Below are 23,490 nucleotides of genomic sequence, written 5' to 3'. Positions count from 1 at the left end.
ATTGGTAAACATATTACTAATGCATAGAGGACCAGCTGAACTATTGTAACATTGATTAGCAGAATAATCTGGAGCCAAGTGGAAAAAAACTCCTGTTTTCTTTGGCAGTCCATTGCTGTGTTTTGATTCACCAAGAAGACTAGTTACAGCAATACCCTGAAGCACTACAAACTGCCAAATTCAGAGACTGACTGCAAAAGGTCAACTTGTTTATGAACTTCAATCATTTAGTCTGACATCTTACAATGGCTGAAGCCCAAAATGAACCCCACTTACTTCCTGTTTCTCACCTCCAAAGGAGGGACAGCTCACCAGGTATTACAAACAACCTACGAAGTTTAATCTGGACACAAAGTAAGCATCAGGAGCTCCTCTCAAATGGTGCACGAGCAGCACAGCTCCCTGGAAAATAGAAATGGATTGCCAACATTCTCCCAACCACAACATGGACAACACTACTCCACTAGACAGTGGCTCCAGTTAATGGACAGTGGGCCCAACCAATGGATACAATTTCAGCAGCTGCTGCCTATCCAGAGGAGCTGACCCCAATAGGGCAATACCCATAAGGAAACTATTGACTAGTTTAAACAAATTTCTCTCCTCACATACTACTGCCCTCAGACTGGAAACTAATTCTTTGGGCCTTAGTATTCTCGTGCAGAGCAATCCCTTCAGCCTTGTGACGCTTTTATACTGGAGCTCAGATGACCAGTATCAGAGTCAGTTCCCTCTGTTTACAATTTCTAAAACCACTCACTTATTCCATTAGCAGACTTAGATGCCCTGTTTCCTTTGGGGTCCACAAGTCTGCTTCATTTAGCAATATTAAAACCAAGAGATCAATCCCACAGATACCAAATGAAAACAGGAATGGTATCAAAGCAGTTTCAGCAGGTGTGAAATTCCAAGATCACAAGGTGTCATGGTCCAAAGAGTTTGAAGTGTTTGTAGTGGCTTAAGAAAATAAATACTGTATTTCAGCAGATGCCTGATTTGTTTCCTGTCCTTCATTTTTTTCCCCTTTTTAAAATAAATTTAGAGTATCCAATTCATTTTTTCCAATTAAGGGGCAATTTAGCGTGGCCAATCCACCTACTCTGCACATCTTTGGGTTGTGGGGGTGAAACCCACACAGACACTGGGAGAATGTGCAAACTCCACACAGACAGTGACCCAGAGCCGGGATCGAACCTGGGACCTCGGCGCCATGAGGCTAAAGGGCTAACCCACTGCGCCACCTGTCGTTTCCTGCCTTTTATGATTCATTTCAATGATAATTAACCTCAAATGAAGAGCAACAGGATCAGAATTTATATTGAGGTGCCTCAGAGTAGAACACAAAGTGTAGGAAAAAAAGTTAAATTCTATTACTTTTTGTAATTTTTACTTTAAAATATTGCTCTCGAGCTGTATGCCTGAACTGGAAGGTATGGGCACCACAAGACAGCATTATTACCCATCCCTAATTGCCCTGGAGGGCATTTCAGAGTCAACCACACTGCTTGGGTCTGGGATCACATGTAGGCCAGACCAGGTTAGGATGGTAGATTTCCTTCCTCAAAAGGGCTTCAGTGAACTTGATGAACTTTTAGGACAACGATTTCATAGTTATCATTAAGCTTAATTTCAGATTTATTGTTAGCAAATTCAAATATGAACCCAGGTCCTCAGAGCTTTTGCTTAGGTCTATTGCACAAAACCACTGCCCCCCCCCCCCCCATCAAAATATCAATAGCTTTACAATTTTTGAAAATGAACTCTCAGAAAGCAATGGATCCTGATGGAGACGTGGCAGTGCCTCAGATCCTGTGCGACCAACTGGCGGGTGTGTTCGCAGACATCTTCAACCTCTCCCTACTCCGTCCAGAGTTTCCCACCTGCTTCAAGAAGACCACCATCATACCAGTGCCAAAGAGGAACCAGGCAACGTGCCTCAATGACTACCGTCCGGTGGCCTTGACATTGATCATTATGAAGAGCTTCGAGAGGTTGGTCATGAGACACATCAACTCCATACTCCCAGAATGCCTTGATCCTCTGCAATTCGCATACCGCCACAACTGGTCCACAGCAGACGCCATCTCCCTGGCCCTACATTCATCCCTGGAGTATATCGACAACAAGGACACCCAAGTCAGACTCCTATTCATTGACTACAGCTCCGTCTTCAATACCATAATCCCAGCCAAGCTCATATCAAAATTCCAAATCTAGGACTTGGCTCCTCCCTCTGCAACTGGATCCTCGACTTTCTGACCCATAGACCACAATGAGTAAAGATAAACGACAACACCTCCTCCACGATAGTCCTCAATACCGGGGCCCCGCAAGGCTGCGTAGTTAGCCCCTTACTATACTCCCGACACACACGACTGTGTGGTAAAACTTGCCTCCAATTCCATCTACGGGTTTGCTGATAACATGACCATAGTGCGTTGAATCTCAAACAACGGTGAGTCAGACGACAGGAGGGAGATAAAGAACCTAGTGGCATGGTGTAACAACAACAATCTCTCTCCTTAATGTCAGCAAAACTAAGGAGCTGGTCATTGACTTCAGGAAGCGAAATATGTACACACCTCTGTGCATCAATGGTGCAGAGGTGGAGATAGCGGACAGCTTCAAATTCCTAGATGTGCACATCACCAACAATCTGTCCTGGTCCACCCACTTCAACGCTATGAAAGAAAAGCCAACAGCACCTGTATGTCCTCAGGAAACTAAGAAATTTGGCATGTCCACATTGACTCGTGCTTTTTTTACAGATGCACCATAGAAAGCATCCTATCTGGCTGCATCACAGCCTGGTGTGGCAACTGCTCGGCCCAAGACCATAAGTGACAACAGAGAGTCATGAACACAGCCCAGTCCATCACATGAAACCGCCTCCCATCCATTGACTTTACACCTCCCACTGACTTGGGAAAGTAAGCAGCGTAATCAAAGACCCTCCCAGCCGGGTTATTCTCTATTCAAACCTCTTCTGCCAGGAAATACAAAAATCTGAGAACACGCACTAACAGGTTCAAAAACAGCTTTCTCCCCCAGTTGTTACCAGACTCCTGAATGATCCTCTTATGGACTGAACTGATCTCATTACACATCTTCTCTACTGCATAGTGCTACACGCCATATGCTTCACTCAATGCCGATGTCTATGTATTTACATTGTGTATGTCCTATGTTTTTCATGCATGTCCCGTACCAGCCTCCCCGAACAGGCGCCGGAATGTGGCGACTAGGGGCTTTTCACAGTAACTTCATTGAAGACTACTCGTGACAATAAGCGATTTTCATTTCATCTGTCTGGACTGTACACAGAACACTGTACCTCGGTACACTTGACAATAAATTAAATCCAATTATATGGAGGCAAAGAACATGCTGTAGTGGAGAAAAATGTTAATTTTGTTGACGTTAAAAGGTTTTGTAACATACTCTTTGGAAGAAAAATACTAAGCTCAACTTGGGATGGATCTGAGAGAGAATCCAGATCTGCTGGACCTTCAGGACAGTTAATAGGTAAATTACAGAATCATTGTAGGCCATTTGGCCCATCGAGTCTGCACCGACCCTCTGAAAGAGCACTCCACCCAAACCCACTTTCCCACCCTATCCCAATAACCCCTTTACCGAACCTACACATCCCTGAACATTAAGGGGCAATTTAGCGTGGCCAATCCATCAAACCTGCACATCTTTGGACTGTGGAAGGAAACGGGAGCACCCGGAGGAAACCCACGCAGACACAGGGAGAATGACAGACAGTCACCCAAGGCCGGAATTAAACATGGTTCCTGACGCTGTGAAGGGAAGGTGCTAACCATTGTGCCTCTGTGCTGCCCATATGTGGATAATTAGCACTTTACGGGAAGGCAGGAGGTTCACAAGCACCTTTAGATTTGTATTTCAAGAGGGCGGCAGGGTAGCATGTGGTTCGCACTACTGCCTTACAGCGCTGAGGATCCAGGTTTGATCCCAGCCCCGGGTCACTGCCCGTGTGGAGTTTGCATTTTCCCCATGTCTGCGTAGATTTCACCAAAGATGTGCAGGTTATTGCCCCTTAATTGGAAAAAATAATTGGATACTTTAGCCGGGAAGGTGAACTGGCCATTGACTGGGAAAAAAAAATTGGATACTCTAAATTTATTTTTTAAAAGATTTGTATTTCAAGACACCACTCCAGGTGAAAAAAAAGTTATTTTGTGAACTTCTTCCAGATTTCCCTGTTCACATTGTGAAAATGTGAAGACAAAATGGGTTAACACACATTTTCCTCGTGCACAGCTGCCTCACAGTACCAGGGACCCAGGTTCGATTCCGGCCTTGGGGGACTGTGTGGAGTTTTTTTTATTAAGGGGCAACTTAGCATGGTCAATCCACCTCCTCTGCATAAGCGCCATCAGACAGCAGTGCTAACCACTGCGCCGAGCTTGCACTTTCTCCCCTGTTGTGTGGGTTTCCCTCCTATAGTCCAAAAATGAAAATGAATGAAAATGTGCTGGTTAGGTAGATTAGGTAGATGTGCTGGTTAGGTAGATTGGCTATGGTAAATTGCTCCTTTAAAAAAGTCAGGTTAGGTGGGGATTACAGGGATAGTGTAAGGGCGTGGGCCTCCGTAGGGTACTCTTTCAGAGGGTCAGTGCCGACTCGATGGACCGAATGGCCTTCTTCTGCCCTGTAGGGATACTACTCTATAATTCTCTCACAGGCGCCACTCATTTTATGCTGGAAAGAAGGATATTATTGAACATGGGGCTTTCCTGAATATTTAAAGTAAAAATCCTCACTAAAGTCAAGGATTTGACGATCGGATCGTTGGCTATGTGTGTGGGTGCGGGAAAAGTATTGCTGGCACCGTGAATCCGCCCGTTGTGCAATGTCGAAGCTGGGCGGATCCTCACAGCTGTAACTGGTGCCCCTTCTGTTCTTTTCAGTCCCTTCAGCCTGATCCCCATCACTTGGTGCTGGAGGAATGGCGTAGTCAGGCAGTCACCTGCGGCAGGAATGCTCCACATTAAATCTCGGGGGACAGAAATCTGCTGCTGTCCCGGGGGGGGGGGGGGGGGGGGGGGGAGTGTGTCACTGAGGAATTAACCCCGGAGCTGCCGCCGTTAACCGAACAAGGGGCAGTGGAGAGTTTAGGAAACAAACCCCCCACCCCACCTCCTGCCAATCCCACGGGAGACTAGTTCTGTCCCATTTTTAATGACAATCTCCCCCACCCACATCCTCAAATCCCCCCTTATTTTTTTTTTAATGAAAAAAACGCCACACAGACACCCTCGTCTCTGTTGTTCGATCATAAAAAGTTCACAATCTCGCCTCGATCGCAACTCAGAGCGTAGAGGTGGAGCCAGAAAGTTCAGAAACTCGACAGGGGCGAGAACAAAAGGAAAAAAAAGTTTTAAAACGACAGGGGCGTTTAAAACTTAAATAATACTTGAAAGTAAACCCTTTTTCACAAGACTAAAAAAAGGGCGCAGAGAGTCATTTGAATCCATTCACTGACCATGTGTGTTATAGACTTGCACAGATATTTTATTTTTTTAATAAATCAGCACCATCCACTCGTGCCCCATTTCGCCATACAGGCGTAACCTTAAAAACAACCTCATCTGGAGCGGCACCACACAGCAAGCAGCCCACAAAAAAAAACACCACCCTATTGTTTTATTCTGCAGTTTTTCTTTTTAAAAGATGCGCGTCTAAAGACAAGCGTATGAAAGTAATACAATTCCCCCTTTGCCGAGGTCCTGTCGCCATGCTTCACTTTCTCTTTTTTTTTGAAAAAGACATAAGTTGTTACTGAAAGTAGGCCAAAAGTTTTCTTCCACTTTACGCACTAGACTGAACCGCTACAAAGAGCCCATGCAGTTCTTCTCTCCCCAAGTACAATGGCAGGACTAATTAGATCATACTACGTTGCTACCGATACTGTAATAAATAGCTAACAAAAGAAAACGCAAGTAACAAGCCACTTACCGATCAAACCTCCCACCAGAAAGGAAATTACTTGGAATACCAGCAAAATCCCTCCAACAATGCAGAGCTTTTTCGTGCTCATATTTTCTATGATTGCGCCTGCCATCTTTTATTATCTTGTTTCCACTCTCTTCGGCCCGTAACAGTAACTAATTGAATTAGAGTCAATTTAATCAAAGCAAGGATCTTGTCGCAGCTCCAGTGTCGGAAGCTGTGATTCTGCAAACGAGCTCCCTCACTCACTCACTCACTTACTCTCTCTCTCTCTCTCCAAGCTTTTTTTTTAAAGGGGCGCTGTGGGAAACCGACAACACACATACAAAAAAATCAATCACATGACTTACCAGATTCCCAGATCCTGTTGAGCCCACTGGTACAGTATCTTAACAGCCACACACTAATGTGGCGATTGATAACATGCAGTTTATTGCCAATTTAAAGGGCCACCACCTTGCAAAGTTAAGAATGTCGTCAAATGTACCATACAGACAGGGGAAAAGTGCTGCTTGCCAGGCACTTTAACAGCTAATGCTCTGAATCAGGGAAGAAGGCAGGAGAGTGGGGATGAGAAAAATAACAGCCATGATTGAATGGCGGAGCAGACTCGATGGACCGAGTGGCCTAATTCTGCTCCTATGTCTTATGCTCTGAATTGGAGTGTATCCTGCTCCTAATATTTCTGCTGTCAAATGCACATTTAAAGGCACCTATTGAGTGTGGGGGGAGCAGGCCACCAATCTTCACATTTGAGTGACCTGTCATCACGCACCAAATTGTCGTTTAAGGAAAGGGCACTTACCCAGAGAAAAACTGCAAACATTTGGAATGAAGGCAGTACTTTCAGACGAGGAGAGAAATTAATGGTGAAAGCATAGTTTTTTTTTTACTTATTGTTTCCCCAGCTTTTTAGCAGTACCTGTGACTGTTAATAGAAAATCAAACATCTCAATCCTGGGACATTACTGTTGGAATTCCTCAGGGCAGTGTCCTTGGCCCAACCATCTTCAGCTGCTTCATCAAGGACCTTCCCTCCATCATAAGCTCAGAAATGACAAAGTTCGCGGATGTTTGCACGATGTTCAGCACCATCCACGACTCTACATATACTGAAGCTGTCCATGCCCAAATGAAGCAAGACTTGGACAATATCCAAGCTTTTTAAAAATAAATTTAGAGTACCCAATTCATATTTTCCAATTAAGGGGCAATTTAGCGTGGCCAATCCACCTACCCTGCACATCTTTGCATTGTGGGGCGAAACCCACGCAAATACAGGGAGAATGTGCAAACTCCACACGGACAGTGACCCAGAGCCGGGATCAAACCTGGGATCTCAGTGCCATGAGGCAGCTATACGAACCACTGCACCACTGTGCTGCCCCGACAATATCTAAGCTTGAGCTGACAAGTGGCACACAACACAAATGCCAGGCAATGTTGTCTCCAACAGATGAGAACCTAGCCAACTTCTGTTGACATTCAATGGCATTATCATCATTGAATCCCCCACTATCAACATCCTGGGGGGGTTACTACTGACCAGAAACTAAACTGGACCAGCCATATAAATACCGTGGCTACAAGAAAAGGTCAGAGGCTGGGTATTCTGAGGAGAGTAAATCACCTTTAGACTCTCCAAAGCTTGTCCACCATCTACAGGGCATAATTCAGCATTGTGATGGAATACTCTCTACTTGCTTGGTTGAATACAGCTTCAACAACTCTTATGAAGCTAGATGCCACCTTGAACAAAGCAGCCTGCTAGATTGGCACCCCATCCACCACCTTCAACATTCAATCTCTCCATCACCAATGCACACAGGCATTCAGCCTTCACAGGCACACAGGCATATGTACTACATTTAAGATGCACTGCAGCAGCTCACCAAGGCTCCGTCAACAGCACCTTCCAAACCCACAACCTCTCACACCTAGAAGGACAGTGGCAGCAAACACAGGCACACCACCATCTCCAAGTTCCCCTCCAGGGCACATACTATCCTGACTTGCATTCCTTTCCTGGCGCTTGCTCAAAATTCTAGAATTCCCTGCCTAATAACACTGTGGGTGTACCTACCCTTCATGGATTGCAGCAGCTCAAGAAGATAGCTCACCACCATCTCCTTAAGGTGCAATTAGGGATGGGCAACAAATGCTGACTGAGCCAGAGATGGCCACATGCCATGTGTGGATGGAAAAAAAGGTAATTTAACATGTCCAATTCTTGCCACCTTAATATTTTGACCAGATAAAGGAAAGGAAGAACTTACCTTTCACAACCTTAAGACATCCCAAAACATCTTATAACCAAAGTACTTTTGAAATTCTGGGCGTGATTTGCTGCCCACGTCCCGCCGGAATCGGAATGGGAAGCGGCCAGTAGATCCTGAGCAAGGCCTTTCCCGAGATTCCAAATGCTCGTTACGCCTTGTGAAAACTCAGGATGTCATTATATGGATCCCTCCCACAATGAACAGGATCCAGACCCTTATAGCTAAAAGAGTTTAAAAGCTCACTTATGTATGCTGCAGCCAGATCTAACGGCCACCCAACATCTATTGAGCTCACCGAGAAGACCCCAGCCGTGCGCCATTTAGAATTGGTCCCCACAAACAGGGACTATGTGAAAAGGCATTTAGGGGGTCTCCTAGGCGATCTGAGACCCCCATGTGGTTGGCCTCTGGCCATGGTAACCTGGAACTACTGGTGCCACTCAGGCATCTTGATACTGCCAGCCTGGCATCCTGGCAATGCCACCTGGTCACCCTGACAGTGCCACCTAGGTGTCACTGGCAGGAGCACTGCCAGGCTGGCAGTGCCAAGCTGGCATTTTGCTCTCGCCACAGATCGGGCCCGGGGGTGCCCTGTCGGTATGTGGTAATTTGCAGACGCTCGAGAACCCCCTCCAACAGATGAGTTGGGCAGTCGAGGTATCGGGGCATCAATTTGAGGAGCTTCTCAGTACAGGATATGGGGCTAAGTGTGGCCTCGGCAGGGGGGCGCTGGTGACCAAAAGAAAACCAGAGTTCCAATAGATAGTGGGATTGTCCCCGGCACTACAAGCACAGGGAATGACCCCTCAATTCCTGCGCAGAACGGACTCTGTTTTGTTTTAGTTAAATCGCGGCCATAGTTACCGTTGTAGGAAATGCAGCTGGCAATATACACACAGCAAGATCCTATAAGCAGCAACGGGAAAATGACCAGATTTTCTTTAGCTTGTTGACCAATAATTATGAGCAGGATATTAAAAGAAAAGACTTGCATTTTATATAATGCTTTTCACAACCACTGCACAGTTAAATAGCTGTTACAGCTCATGAAGTCATTTGAAATGGAGTCATTGTTGTAATGAAGGAAATGCAGCAGCCAATTTTCACTCAGCATACCCGCACGGGGGCTGGTTTAGCTCACTGGACTAAATCGCTGGCTTTTAAAGCAGACCAAGCAGGCCAGCAGCATGGTTCGATTCCCGTACCAGCCTCCCCAGACAGGTGCCGGAATGTGGCGACTAGGGGCTTTTCACAGTAACTTAATTGAAGCCTACTCATGACAATAAGCGATTTTCATTTCATTTCATTTCAAACAGCAATATGATGATGACCAGTTAATCCCAATTTTGTGAGGATTTTAAAAAAAATTTAGAGTACCCAATTCATTTTTTCCAATTGAGGGGCAATTTAGCGTGGCCAATCCACCGACCCTGCACCTCTTTTGGGTTGTGGGGGCGAAACCCACGCAAACACGGGGAGAATGTGCAAACTCCACACGGACAGTGACCCAGAGCCGGGATCAAACCTGGGACCTTGGCGCCGTGAGGCAGCAATGTGCCACCGTGCTGCCCTGTATTTTGTGAAGTTGATTGAGGGATGAATATTGGCCAGGACACTGGAGATACAGGGCAGCACGGTGGCGCAGTGGTTAGTGCTGCTGTCTCACGGCACCGAGGTCCCAGGTTCGATCCCGGCTCTGGGTCACTGTCCGTGTCAATTTTGCACATTCTCCCCGTGTTTGCGTGGGTCTCACCCCCACAAACCAAAGATGTGTAGGGTAGTTGGATTGGCCATGCTAAATTCCCCCTTAATTGAAAAAAATGAATCTAAATTAATTTTTTAAAAAGGGCACCGGAGATACCTGCTCTTTGTTGAAATAGTGCCATGGGATCTTAGCCAAGCAGCAGACGAGGTTTGTGTCTCAATGTCTCAACCAATGGATATCACCGTTAGCAGGGCAGCACTGCCTCACTGAAATGTCAGTCTACAAGCTGTGCTTAAATCCTGAAAATGGAGGTTCAACCTATGATTTTGAAGTGAGAGTCCTACCACTGAACCCTGATAGCTGCTTATACCTTAATTACTTTGTAAAGATTTTTATTCACTGTGTGATGACACCCATTTTGAAGATGCAGACCCATAATTCTCACCACTGCTCAGTGAGTAAATTGTAAGAGTAAAGTACCGAGCTATATACACACCAAAATAATTCATGATTCACTCACTACTGTAGTTGAGGTGGTTCATGTCAGGCAGAGAATAGTATGGTACAATTGGCATCAGTATACTTGAGCTAGGAAGGAGTCAATCCAACTGGGCTACACTCACTCTATGTGATCATAAATAAATAACTATGACTACAAACAGACTTCTGACACATATACATTGTTTTCCAGCATGGTTCCTCCCTTTCCACTTCTTGGCTAACTGCAACAAGATTTGTTTTAAAGAAGTGGTTCTCAACTTTAAACACAAGCCCGATTTCTCGTAAGGGTAATAAAAATAAAGTATGCACCCACACACACAAGACACATACACAGAGAGGAAAATGTTATTACAAAAGAGGAAGCATGCACTGAGGTTTTTAGAAAAGTCCAAAAAGTCATTATTGCCCTTGTCTTTTAAAAGGAATCTGAAAGGTTTGCAGGCCTGATGATTTCCTTTGAGTTCACTGAAGAAAATGGAGTTTGGAAGTTTCACAGTAGCTTCCTTCTGGCAACAGTGCAGTTCTGGCTTTGCTGCAGTCGAAGTCGAGCCACTGCAGCCAAGATCTGGTTTGGTTGTGCCAAATTTGCAGGTAAATAGCTAGCTCAACCTCTCTGCTTCTTAGGGGACTCGAGGCAAGGTTCTTCTCTCTGTGTCCTCCTTGTCAGCCAGATTAACTGACCAGAGACTGTGGTGATATGCATCACTGTAGATACACAAGGGGTTAATATAAGTACACGTAGACTAGCTAGACATTAGAGGGAGCACCAGAGACATGACACACAGACACTCAACCAATAGATCAGTAAGATAGGACACGACCAATGGGCATTCACGATACACACAGAGGTGACACTACCACAGGGGGGCATTACACCAACCCATATATAAAGGACCCAGCACAAATGATCTTCCTCTTTCCAGTGGAGACATTCAGTGAGTACAGACACAGGGTTGATTCAACATCACACCCACCACGTGGATTGTAGCAGACTGGTTCATCAGTCTGAGTAGCTGAGTGGAGGCAAATCCGAGTAGGAGAATTGTAAATAGTTTAATAAACGTGTTGAAGTTACCTCCACGTCTGAACCTTCCTTTGTCAGAGTGAACATCAAGGATGCAGCTTATCCTATGCCAAGAGCATAACAAGACATGGTACCAGTAAGTGACTGTTTCAATCCATATAGTTACAACTCAGTGAACAGTGACAACCAGTAACAACACCCAGGCAAGATGATCAAGATTCCGGTTCCACAGCAGCTCAAGTGCCACTGCAAACTCCGCGAAAACTGGCGTGCATTCAGGCAAAGGTTTGAGATCTTTCTGGTAGCAGCCAACCTACAAGACGTGGGCGATGCTGAAAAGACAGAGCTTCTGCTCACCATTGCCGGTGCCAGAGCAGAAGAAATCTTTAAAACATTCAAGTTCTCCAAAGGGCAAAACAGGAGCGACTTCCAGGCAGTCCTGGACAAATTCAAACAATACTGAGAGGAAAACACAAACAGACCAACAGAAAATGGTAAGAGAAGTACCAGTACTTACCACGAGGCCGAGATCCCGGAGCAGAGAATGACAATTTTGATCGGCGGCCATCTTGAGAAAAGTACCGCGCATGCGCAGTTGAGAGCAAAGTAAAGGAGCAGCGATCTGCACATGCGCAGACGCTTCCTACGCACTACGTCACACGCTTCGTGACGTCAGAGGCCCGGGACCATGCCCACTTAAAGGGGAAATGTCCCAAAACACGGAAAAAAAAATTTAAAGCTGTAAAACCTGATTCTTTCACCTGGGACGACAACCAGTAGCTGAAAGTAACCTCCGCAGAATGCTGCAACAAGCAGTTAGCACCGCCCAAAGAGATGATACCGTCCTTGAATACTATGACTCCGACCTTGATTTCTTCTTTGGACATCGCAAGCCCAATGCCAGCTCCGACACAAAAAGTGATGATATGGTCCTAGAAGACTACGACTCAGACGAAGGTTTCATCATTCGAGATGGCGACGCCAGTACCAAATCTGAACCGCAACGAGATGTGTTCTACAGTGAAGAATCCGACACAGACGCGATGTGTTCTTCGGATTTGAGGATCTTCAGCCCAGCATATATGACATCCCGACTCGTGAGTGCAGGATTATGCTGCAGCCTGACACCAAGAGACAGAGAGCGGTACAAGCCCACAGAGAATGGCCTGCTGCCACACAGAGAGTGGTCCATGCACCACGAAGGGTCCCAGCCTCCACACAGGGTGCGATGAAAGACTCAACAGCGAGACAACTGCACGTATCCATACAAGAAGTGACTCCAGTGACACAAGCCTCCACAGGGAGCTCGTGGACAGCCTCCACGATAGAAGCAACACAAGACTCCAAAGAGCAGTCCTTGCATGAACAAGACCATGAGGGTCTAGCAACCTCCTCTGAGCAACCAGCAGCAGGCGATGCAAGTCTGCCGCGTTCAAGTGAACAACAGAAAGACTATGACAGTCTGCCATCCTCAAGTGCACAGCAAGAAGACTATGACAGTCCACCCAGATTGTTTGAGCCACAAGAAGAAGACTCTAACAGTCTACCCAGCTCAAGTGAACAACAAGAAGACACTGAGGCTCTACCCACTGTATGTGAGACAAGTGACGACAGCATCCCACTTCCCATACAAGATGTGCAATGTGACAGACCTCAGCTAGTGTGTACAGAGGCACTCGACGATCACAGTGAGACTACTGGTGACTCCGGTGACACCACGTTACTTCAAACCTCATTCGCTCCAGCCTCTCCACAAGCAAATGCATTCCTGAATGTTTTGATGCAGACGTGGAGCATCAAGAAACCTCAGCTGATTCAAGTGAACCTGAAATGACTCCGGACGGGGAGCAACGACAAACCAAAACTGACTCAGGTGACACAGACCAGACTCCAGACGGGGAGAATCGACAAGCCAAAGCTGATTCAAGTAAGCCGGACATGACTCCAGACGGGGAGCGCCGCAAACTCAGTAACGGTACGCTCAAGGTGACAGTAGATGCCACAAAGCACGCTGACACGAGTAACTGTGTGAAGGGCTCATATTATCCACAGAGTGTGGTCCTTGAGCGCAGCAAACACGGGAACAAAAATGACCGACACAACAACACAACCTATGAAAACCATATCAAAGACAACGACACGACGCGTACCAAAGACAACATCGTTGACAGCAAGCACGACAAAGACTACACCAATAGAACTACGACTGGTACAACATGGTACAACTCTGCCCATGAGGGACACTGTTATTGCTCAGCTCAGTACAATGACATACCATGGCAGGACGATGCATTTTCCCAATTCACGTGTGCTGCACTACCAACAGGCAGCCTGGCTTTCAGGACAGATTGCATACATCGCTATCACAAGCATCAGAAGAAAAAAAGGCTCCAAATCAGACAACAAAGTGATTTGACCACTTCTTGGTTCCTTCTGCACAGGGACACTGATGGCGTTCACAAGGACATGCCACCATCAAAATCACCAACTCACCAACCCAAAAAGAAAGACATTCGACAATGATAATTGATGGGTTTTGGACTCATACATATGAGTTGGACTTATTGTTTAATGGCTGTTATCAGAACGTGTACAGAGCATTGCTTATCTACCTGTTTTTTTGTTCAATTTTCTTTAACAGTGTACAGAAAATATGTAACACGAAAAAAGGGGGATGTGGTGATATGCATCACTGTAGATACACAAGGGGTTAATGTAAGTACATGTAGACTAGCTAGACACTAGAGGGAGCACCAGAGACATGACACACAGACACTCAACCAATAGGTCAGTAAGGTAGGACACGACCAATGGACATTCACGATACACACAGAGGTGACACTACCACAGGGTGCATTACACCAACCCATATATAAAGGACACAGCACACATGATCTTCCGCTTTCCAGTGGAGACACTCACTGAGTACAGACAAAGGGTTGATTCAATATCACACCCATCTCCACGTCTGAACCTTCCTTTGTCAGAATGAACATCAAGGAAGTAGCTTATGCTACGCCAAGAGCATAACAAGACAGAGACTGCTCTTAAGATGTGTGTTTATAAATGTTTTTTTTATCACAAGCTGGTTTCTGTCAGGTGACCATAATATTGGTGCTAGAATTTGGATCTGTTTTATTGTCACGTGTACCGAGGTACAGTGAAAAGTATTGTTCTGCGTACAGTCCAGACAGATCGTTCCATACTTGGAAAACAAAACCATAGGATAAACATAAATACACAATGTAAATACATAGGTACAGGCAACTGGTGAGCATATGGAGTGCAACTACTCAGTAGAGAAGATGTGTGAAGAGATCAGTTCAGTCCATAAGACGGACATTCAGGAGTCTGGTAACAGCGGGGAAAAAGCTGTTTTTGAACATGTTAGTGCATGTTCTCAGACTTGTAGATGGAGTTGGAGCCAAACCTTGCTGCACATTCGTATGTGTACAGGAAGTAAAATACGGAGCTAAGTAACGTGTGGGGCCCTAGTATTGAGGACTATTGTGGAGGCGGTGTTGTTGTTTATCTTTACTGATTGTGGTCTATGGGTCAGGAAGTCGAGAATCCAGTTGCAGAGAGAGGAGCCAAGACATAGGTTTTGGAGCTTTGATCTGAGCTTGGCTCGAATTATGGTGTTGAAGGCGGATCTTTAGTCAATGGCGTTGGAGTCCTTGTTGTCGAGAAGAGTGTAGGGGCAGGGAGATGGCATCCACTGTAGACCAGTTGTGGCGCTGTGCAAATTGCAGTGGATCAAGTTATTCTGTGAGTATGGAGTCAATGTGTCTCATGACCAACCTCTCGAAGCATTTCATAATGATCGATGTCAAGGCACGTTGCCTGGTAGTCGTTGAGGCACGTTGCCTGGTTCTTCTTTGACACTTGGGAACATGGTGGTCTTTTTGAAGCAGGATGAAACCTCAAAATGGAGTAGGGAGTGGTTGAAGATGTCTGTGAACACATCCGGCAGTTGGTCCACGCAGGATCTGAGTGCATCACCAGGATTCCGTCAGGACCGTCACTTTCTGAGGGTTCACTTTCAAGAAGGCCAATCTGACTTCGGATGCTGTTCACATTATCCACACAAATGGTTCCTTTTTTTTCTTTTTAAGCGTTACTAATGGTGAATATGTACATTCATTACTGATGGAGAATGGGTGTAACCATCAGCGATGGTGGATATGTACAACTATCATGGCTACCATTGCTCTTCCTAACACATAGGAGCTGACAGCTGACACATAACTGGAAAATAAAAGTTGCAATCGTGACTTTGGAGCAATACAATACACTTACTGTGGATCTACTTAATTTGTTGATGATCTCTTTGGCAATTTTCATCACTGCCTCAGCCCTTGCATTTGACTAGGGATAGTGTGGAATTGATGTGTAATGCTGAATTTCCCAATCATCCATGAAGTGTCTGAATTCTTTACTCATTAACTGAGAGCCAGTGTCACTCATCATCAAAGCAGAATGTCATGAATGCCATAAGAACTGAAGTGTGCTTTCAGGCATTATACGATCTCACTGGCACTTGTTAATGTCTGCTAGTCTAACTCCCAGTAGTCTGAATAGTAGTAGATAGTGATGAGATAGTCATTTCCAAAGAGAATGAAGAAGTGTACTCCAAGCTTCATCCATGATCTGTCTGGGATGACTTAAGCTTAATGTTCATTTCAGGCACTACACTGGCCAATGTGATCCTGAATCTCATTACTCACCTTTGGCCATTAGAACTCTTGTCTTCATCAGACTGGACTCAATTCCTTGATGGCTTGCATGGCCTGCATTGCAGCACTTTTGTTCTCATCTCTATTTCTTTTCTGTAAATTGCCAACCTGGGCAATCACTTTAACTCTGTATGCACAATACTCTCTTATAACAATAGGTGTGTCCTTAATGGTTTCAGGCCACCCTTTCATCAGTTCCAGTAACATTTGGAGTGTTGCACCTGGTTGCATAGTTTGCTTGATCTGAACAAGACACTTGTCTGTTAGATTCAATGACCAGGATTTTATGGCCCCACTGTGATAGGTTCCCCTTGCGGATGCAGCAAGTCATTCAAACGTCCTTTGAGGTTGGTGGATCTGAAATATCTGGCAGGATGGGCCAGAATATCCCAGGCAATGTCTCTGCTGGGTTGATGACTTCTAGGGTATGCCATACTGTTACTTCTCATTGATTCTGGAAGTTTTAACACTCTGTACTCGTGTCTTCAATTCTCTTCAAAGGGACTGTGACTCTTGACAGCATGTCAGTAATGTACATCTGCTTCCCTTGCTTATACTTCACTTCCAAATGGTACGTGGAACCAAAGTAACATCCATTGCAGATGTTTTCGAGCAGATAAAAGCGCTTTGAGAAAGATGCTTTCAAGAATAAGTGACTTGTGGTCAGATTCCATCATCACATCTTCACTTTATCTCTCCTGAACAGGTATTGGTTAAAATGCTCACAAGCAAAGACAAAGCCAAGCTGTGTCAAACTGTGTGGAGAATCATTCCGTTTGCGTTAATGTTCTGGACGTAAATGCAGCTGGTTGTCCTTGCTCCATGCGGGTTGCTCCAAGTTCTGTTTCACTGACACCACACTGCAGGCTGACTTGGTTATTGACATTACAATGCCTCAACACTGGCATTGTCGTCACTAGTTGTTTGATGTGAGTGAAAACTGTTTCTTGTTCTGTGCCCCAAAACCACTGACCATCTTTTGCAGTGAGCTTGCATAGAGGTTCATCACCTTCACAAGCATTTTAATCTCCTGTCTTGAGTGGTGTTGCTCTAAATCTTACGTTTAACTACATTTGCATTAATTTGGTCTTTCCATTCTTGATTGTGATCACATACATGTTTTTAAAAATAAACAGAGTACCCAATTCATTTTTTTTCCAATCAAGGGGCAATTTAGTGTGGCCAATCCGCCTAGCCTGCACATCTTTGGGTTGTGGGAGCGAAACTCACGTAAACATGGGAAGAATGTACAAACTCCACATGGACAGTGACCCAGAGCCGGGATCGAACCTGGGACCTTGGCGTCGTGAGGCGTCAGGGCTAATCCACTGCGCCACCGTGCTGCCCATGATCATATACATGTTGATCATTAGCTCTATGGGGTAGTTGCTCAGGCAGATGTGTTAACATAGGATGTGCAAAGATGAATGTTGTTGGAGGTTTTCCAGTAGTCGAGTGAGAAGTCACACTACAATTGTGAAGAGAGCGATACAACCCTGGTTTCCATGACTTACTCTCAGCTGTAGCTCAATGTATATCTTTTTTCAAAATGCACATAAATCTCTTGACCTATTCATTAGCTCTTGGCTTATGGGGTGTGATTTTTCAATGAGTGAGGTCCAAATAGTCTGCAAGATCATTGAAATCATTGCTGTTGAATGTGGATTAATGGTTATTTCTCACCATCAATCACCATTGAGGGATTCCAAGCAAGGCAAACATCTTATTGAGCTTTGGGATTATTGCTTTTGTTGACGTTGGCATAACTATTTCTATTACTGTTAATCTATTGTAGTTGTCAGTGACAACAACGAGGTGTTCACCAGCATGCAAATCTGCAAAATAAATGCTTACTTCAATCCATGGTCCTGGAGCTGTGGTTGCTGAACATGACAAACCCTGACTGATTTTGTGCTCTACCATGCAGTCAATTCTTGGGAACCGTACATCTTCCCAGAGGAATTGTTTGGCTGAAACAATTCCTTAATGACCTTCATGTGCTATATCGATGACACATTCCTTCAACGTGGAATGTCAATACAGTTCTGCTCAACAAGAGACCATTTACAGTTGCAACACTGAGCTAGTTCCAAGCATTGTGAAGACCATGTAATGTGAGAGTGATTTTGATTGTAGGTGCTCTCTTAATCACTTATTTCCAGCTTTTTGATTCCATAGCCATCATACATAATTGCAACGGTTCATCTTGTTGTATTGCCACTTGGATGTCAGTTAGTTTAGTGACTTTGGCACCACATTTCGGCTTAGATAGCTAAGATATTGCTCAGAAACCTTTTCCTCATGGCTAGTTGGACTGACTGTTGACAATGGATGCTGTCAAAGTCTGTTGGGTTGAGCTTGCCTGGCTGATAGTAAACATGGAAATTGTACACTTGTAGTTCATTATCCAACTCTCTATTCAAGTGGATGGTTTTTTACGTAGATAGTTAAACAAGCTTAATAATGGTCTGTGATCAATTATTACTTCAAACTCACTTCCATACAAGTTGAGATGGAATTGTGATCGAGAGCATTTCTCTCCCTGTTTGTGAATAATGTTTGTAAAAAATAGGAACTTACCAAGTTCCAGGCAAAGGCTGAGGACTGAGAGTATGGATACATGGTGAGGTGCGTGAGGAGGTGGTGAAGGCCCTGACTATGCAAGGTGAGCAGCTTGCGTGGTTGGAGGCTGACACGGTGGTGGCAGCCGATCGAAACAAACGATTGAAGCCAAGGTCGACAACTTAGAAAATCAGTCAAGGGGGCAGAACGTCCAAATTGTGGGGTTGCCAGAGGGAGTGGAGGACCTGAAGCCCACTGAATTACTGTTCCAGATGTTTTGGAAAATGACGGGTGAGGTCGGATCTATATACCCTCTGGAGCTGGACTGGGCCCACCGAACACTATGGCAGAAGCCTCGACCGAACGAGCCACCTTGAGCGTTTATTGTTTGCTTGCATAGCTTCAGAGAGAAGGAGAGGGTCCTGAAGTAGGCCAAAGAAAAACATGAGTTGAAATGGAAGGGTAACCTCATGAGGATTTATCAAGATGTGGAAGCCGAGCTGGCGAGGAAACAAGTAGCCTTTAATAAGGTTAAGGATGTGGGCAGCATGGTGGCGCAGTGATAACACTGCAGCCTTACGGCGCCGAGGTCCCAGGTTTGATCCCGGCTCTGGGTCACTGTCCGTGTGAAGTTTGTACATTCTCCCCGTGTTTGTGTGGGTTTCGCCCCCACAACCCAAAAGATGTGCAGGGTAGGTGAATTGGCCACTCTAAATTGCCCCTTAATTCGAAAAATGAATTGGGTACTCTAAATTTAAAAAATAAAAAAAAATAAGGTTAAGGCTGGGGGCAGAATGGTGGTGCAATGATTAGCACTGCTGCCTCACGGCAGTGAGGACCCGGGTTCAATCCTGGCCCCGGGTCACTGACCGTGTGGAGTTTGCACATTTTCCCGGTGTCTGTGTGGATCTCACCCCACAACCCAAAGATGTGTAGGATAGGTGAATTGGCCATGTTAAATTGCCCCTTAATTGGAAAAAAAGAATTTGATTCAGGGTTGTATACCTGGAAAGCTGCAGATCACGTATGAGTCCAAAGACATTTATTTGGAGACATCGGAGGAGAAGGACGCTTTCATCGTCAAGCATGGATTTGGGTCTAGTTAACTGTATTGGATAAGATCTATATTTTCTGTGAGTTGAGATGGGTATTATGATATCCTGTAGATAGCTTCTGATATTTGCTGATGATATCTGTTTTTCTGTTTGTAGGGATAGAGGAGTATTTTCTTTGTAAAGCAAGAGGTATATATGGTGGTGAGAAGGGACAGCATATGGCCTCCTTTGGGAATGTAGTCTGGTAAAGGACTGCATTCTGAAGTATATTTTGTCCTCAAGGTGGGCAATGTTATCATCTTTTTTCTTTTTGCCCTGAAAAGTACTGCCCTGCCAACAATGTATAAAGCTGGTAAATGGGAGCGAGATGGGGAAGCTGCAGTCGTTGATCCAGTTTTGGCTGGTTCAAGGTGCTTAGCATCTGTGTCAGAGCCTATGGGAGAGGGTTTGGATCTAGGGTTTGGTTTCAATTTGTATATATGGGTGGGGCGTTGGTGGGAAAAGAGGGGAGGGAGAGGGTTTAGTTTGTTGTTGATGACTATACAACTTTTTTTGTTTTACTCTGAGGGGGTGTGTGGCGGTGATCTTAGCTGGACCTTCGACCTGTTTTTAAAATCTGTGGAGATTTCTGAACTCAATGGATAGGGATCATTATTTTCACACGTACATCGAGTATACTCCAGAATAGATTTTTTCCTAATGGATAATGCTCACTTAGGCAAAAAAACAGCGGAATAATCGGTAATAATAATTTTTGTGAATTTGGTCTTGGAGATGGATTCCATTCAGTGCCTGCCCTGGATGTTAGATGTGGGGCTATTAGCGAAGAACAAGTTTTAGAATTACATGGTTATGACTATTGATGAGTATATCAAGATTAATAGGAACAGCTCCGTCTCTCCCTCAACACTGTGGGAAGTCCTTAAGCCAGATGGGTTGTTTAACACGGTGGTGGAGAGAGAGAAGGGAGGAATTGGAGGTCCTGTTAAGCCCTGAGGAGGTGTTGAAGAATATTGGACTGATTCAGTTCGGGAAAGCCCCCGATCCTGATGGATTTCCCGTCAAATTTACAACAGGTTTACGGGTCAACTGGTAGTAGACATGGCCAATGATACTTTGGCTCGAGGGGCATTGTACAATACACAATTACAGGCTGTCATCTCCCTCAATTTGAAAAAGGATAAAGACCCAACAGAATGTTGATCATATAGACCCATTTCCCTTTTGAACGTGTATGCAAGCTACAGCCCAAGGTGTTGATGATGAGATTGGAGAACTGGAGACACTGGGCGGGTTTCCTATTGTGGGCAGCCCCACGCCTTCAAGAAATTCCTGGGCGTAGGTGCGCTGCCAGAGCAACAGAGAATCACGACAGCGGAGAATCCAGCCCCTGATGTCTGCGGTTATCCCAGGAAGAGATGTAAGTTATTCATGTGGTCTCCCAGAATTAAGGAATGTTTTAAAATTAAAAAGTTGCCAATTTGCATTTCTACCCATGAACAGGTTATTTCTGCCTTGTGTCCCATAGCTGTGGGGCTGGGTGGAGCTCAATGAGATTGTTTGTTTTGAGTTATTTTTGCATGTTCAGTTAGTTCATGGTTAGCAGGCAAGGCTGGGAGATATTTGAAAAAGTAGCTAAGAGCAAAGCTGTGTCAGCTTTGGCCTTATGTAGCTTGTAGGTTCTTGCAAGTTGAGAGCTAAAGCCATTGTCTATGACAGAACCTGTGATCGGGAGCTGATGTTTAGTGGAAGACTAAAGTTGACAAAGAGAAAAACAACTGGGAGATTTGTTTAGCTGGAAGGAAGAAATCTCCAGTAATTCTCTCAACAAAAAGGCAGATAACTTTGTTGTAGCTGGAGTTCTGGAAATAATTAACTTGTTGCAGTTTGAAATAATGACAGTGGGCTATTAGAAAGCAAGGGTGTTTTCTGATGTTTGAAGCCACCATGCAGGAGCAGCAGAGACTCATCCTTGAGGTTTTGAACCTAGAGTAGTGAGGGGGGGGGGGGGGGGGGGGTAATAATTTACCAGAAACTGAACTGGACTAACCATATCAATACTGTGGTTACAAGAGCAGGTCAAAGGCTACAAATCCTGCCGCAAGTAACCCATCTCCTGACTCCCCAAAGTCTGTCCATCATCTGTTAAACTCAACAGATAACTCTGTGAATAAGACAAGAAAGTAAATCTTGGACTGGACCCAGCTGTCATCCATATCCACAGCATGAGTCACTCCCAGGAAGCAGGGACTTTACTTCGGGTGATACAGAGTTATCTTGATTGAGGTGAGTCAGTGTCTGGAGAGGGAGGAGAGAGCTTAGACAGCAGCAGGTGAATGGGAACCCCCGGCCTCTTCCCCTCCCTTTCCCTTCTACAACTCTCCAATAATGAATCAATCTGAGCTACAGCACAGAGGCGGTCATTCTTTTCTATACAGACCAGGTAGTCAAGATATACAAAACAAACTTGAAAGGTTTTCTTGCAATCTGGACAACAAGTATTGAATCATTCCACCAAATATGAATTTACTGCCACTGTGCTCACATGGTGAAATGTGCAGAACATGTCAATGAGAGCTTAGGCTCTCACTGAAATTAATGTATTCATCTGCAGTGTAATGAATAATAATGGGATATATGAAAAATATTGTACAATGTTGTTCAACCATAGAATTCCTCCAGTGCAGAAGGAGGCCATTCATCCCATCGAGTCTGCACCGACCCTCTGAAAGAGTATCCCACTGAGGCCCCCCTCACCTGCAGCCCCACCTAACCTTTGGACATTAAGAAACAATTTAGCATGGCCACGTTCCTCCCGCACTGCAATTCAGGGAAAATTCCGCTGTTAGATTTGACATTTCTAGGGAAGCATGGTGGCCCAGTGGCTAACACTGCTGCTTCATGGCGCTGAGGACCCGGGTTCGATCTTGGCCCCAGGTCACTGTCCATATTGAGTTTGCACATTCTCCCCATGACTGCATGGGTTTCATCCCCACAACCCAAAGATGTGCAGGGTGAGCGAATTGGTCATGTTAAATTGCCCCTTCATTCTTTACTCTTTGGTTTGTATAGTAGACTTTTAGGGAGGGATTCTCTAATAATGAGGCTATGTCCCCACGTCCACATGAAAACCGGCGCCAACCACGGCGGTGTCAACAGTTCCCGAAAGTGAGGAATTCTCCCCTTCCTAGGCGGCTAGGTCAGTGCGGCATGGTCCCCACAGCTCCAGTCGGAGCAGAACGGCTAGCACGAGTTCGCGCATGGGCATCACGGCTGGTGTATTTTCGTGCATGCGCGGGGCTTCCCTTCTCCGTGCCGGCCCCCCGGGCAACATGGCGGAGCCTTACAGGGGCCTGGGCGGAGTAAAATGGGCCCCCACAGAACCAGCCCGCCCACCGATTGGGAGGCCCCGATCACGGGCCAGGCCACCGTGGGGGCCCCCCCTGGGGTCGGATCCCCCACCTCCCCCTCCAGAACAGCCCCCGCAGACTCACCTTCCAGGTCCAGCCATGTGGGACCTGAGTAACCCACACCAGCGGGACTCGGCCAAACTTGTCGGAAACTTAGCCCATCGGGGCCCAGAGAATCGCAGGGGGGGGCTGCTGTCAACGGCCCCCAACCGGCGTGGCGGGAATACCACGGGCGC

The 23,490-nt window shown here is 45.5% G+C and overlaps 1 protein-coding gene across 1 annotated transcript in view; it reads right to left on the bottom strand.

Annotated features, from left to right (window-relative positions):
• wls (Wnt ligand secretion mediator) overlaps positions 1-6,249 on the bottom strand; it is an 84,232-nt gene extending 77,983 nt beyond the window's left edge. Inside the window, exon 1 of the mRNA XM_038794414.1 lies at positions 5,989-6,249. Coding sequence (XP_038650342.1) covers positions 5,989-6,094 — 106 coding nt within the window. The 5' untranslated portion in view covers positions 6,095-6,249. The remainder of the gene's footprint in view (positions 1-5,988) is intronic.
• Positions 6,250-23,490: the final 17,241 nt, after the last annotated feature.

This window comes from Scyliorhinus canicula, chromosome 4 (assembly GCF_902713615.1).
Source record: "Scyliorhinus canicula chromosome 4, sScyCan1.1, whole genome shotgun sequence".
In the NCBI taxonomy this organism is placed as follows: Eukaryota; Metazoa; Chordata; class Chondrichthyes; order Carcharhiniformes; family Scyliorhinidae; genus Scyliorhinus; species Scyliorhinus canicula.
Note: the sequence above shows the minus strand (reverse complement) of the source record. Positions and strands in the feature narration are given on the sequence as shown.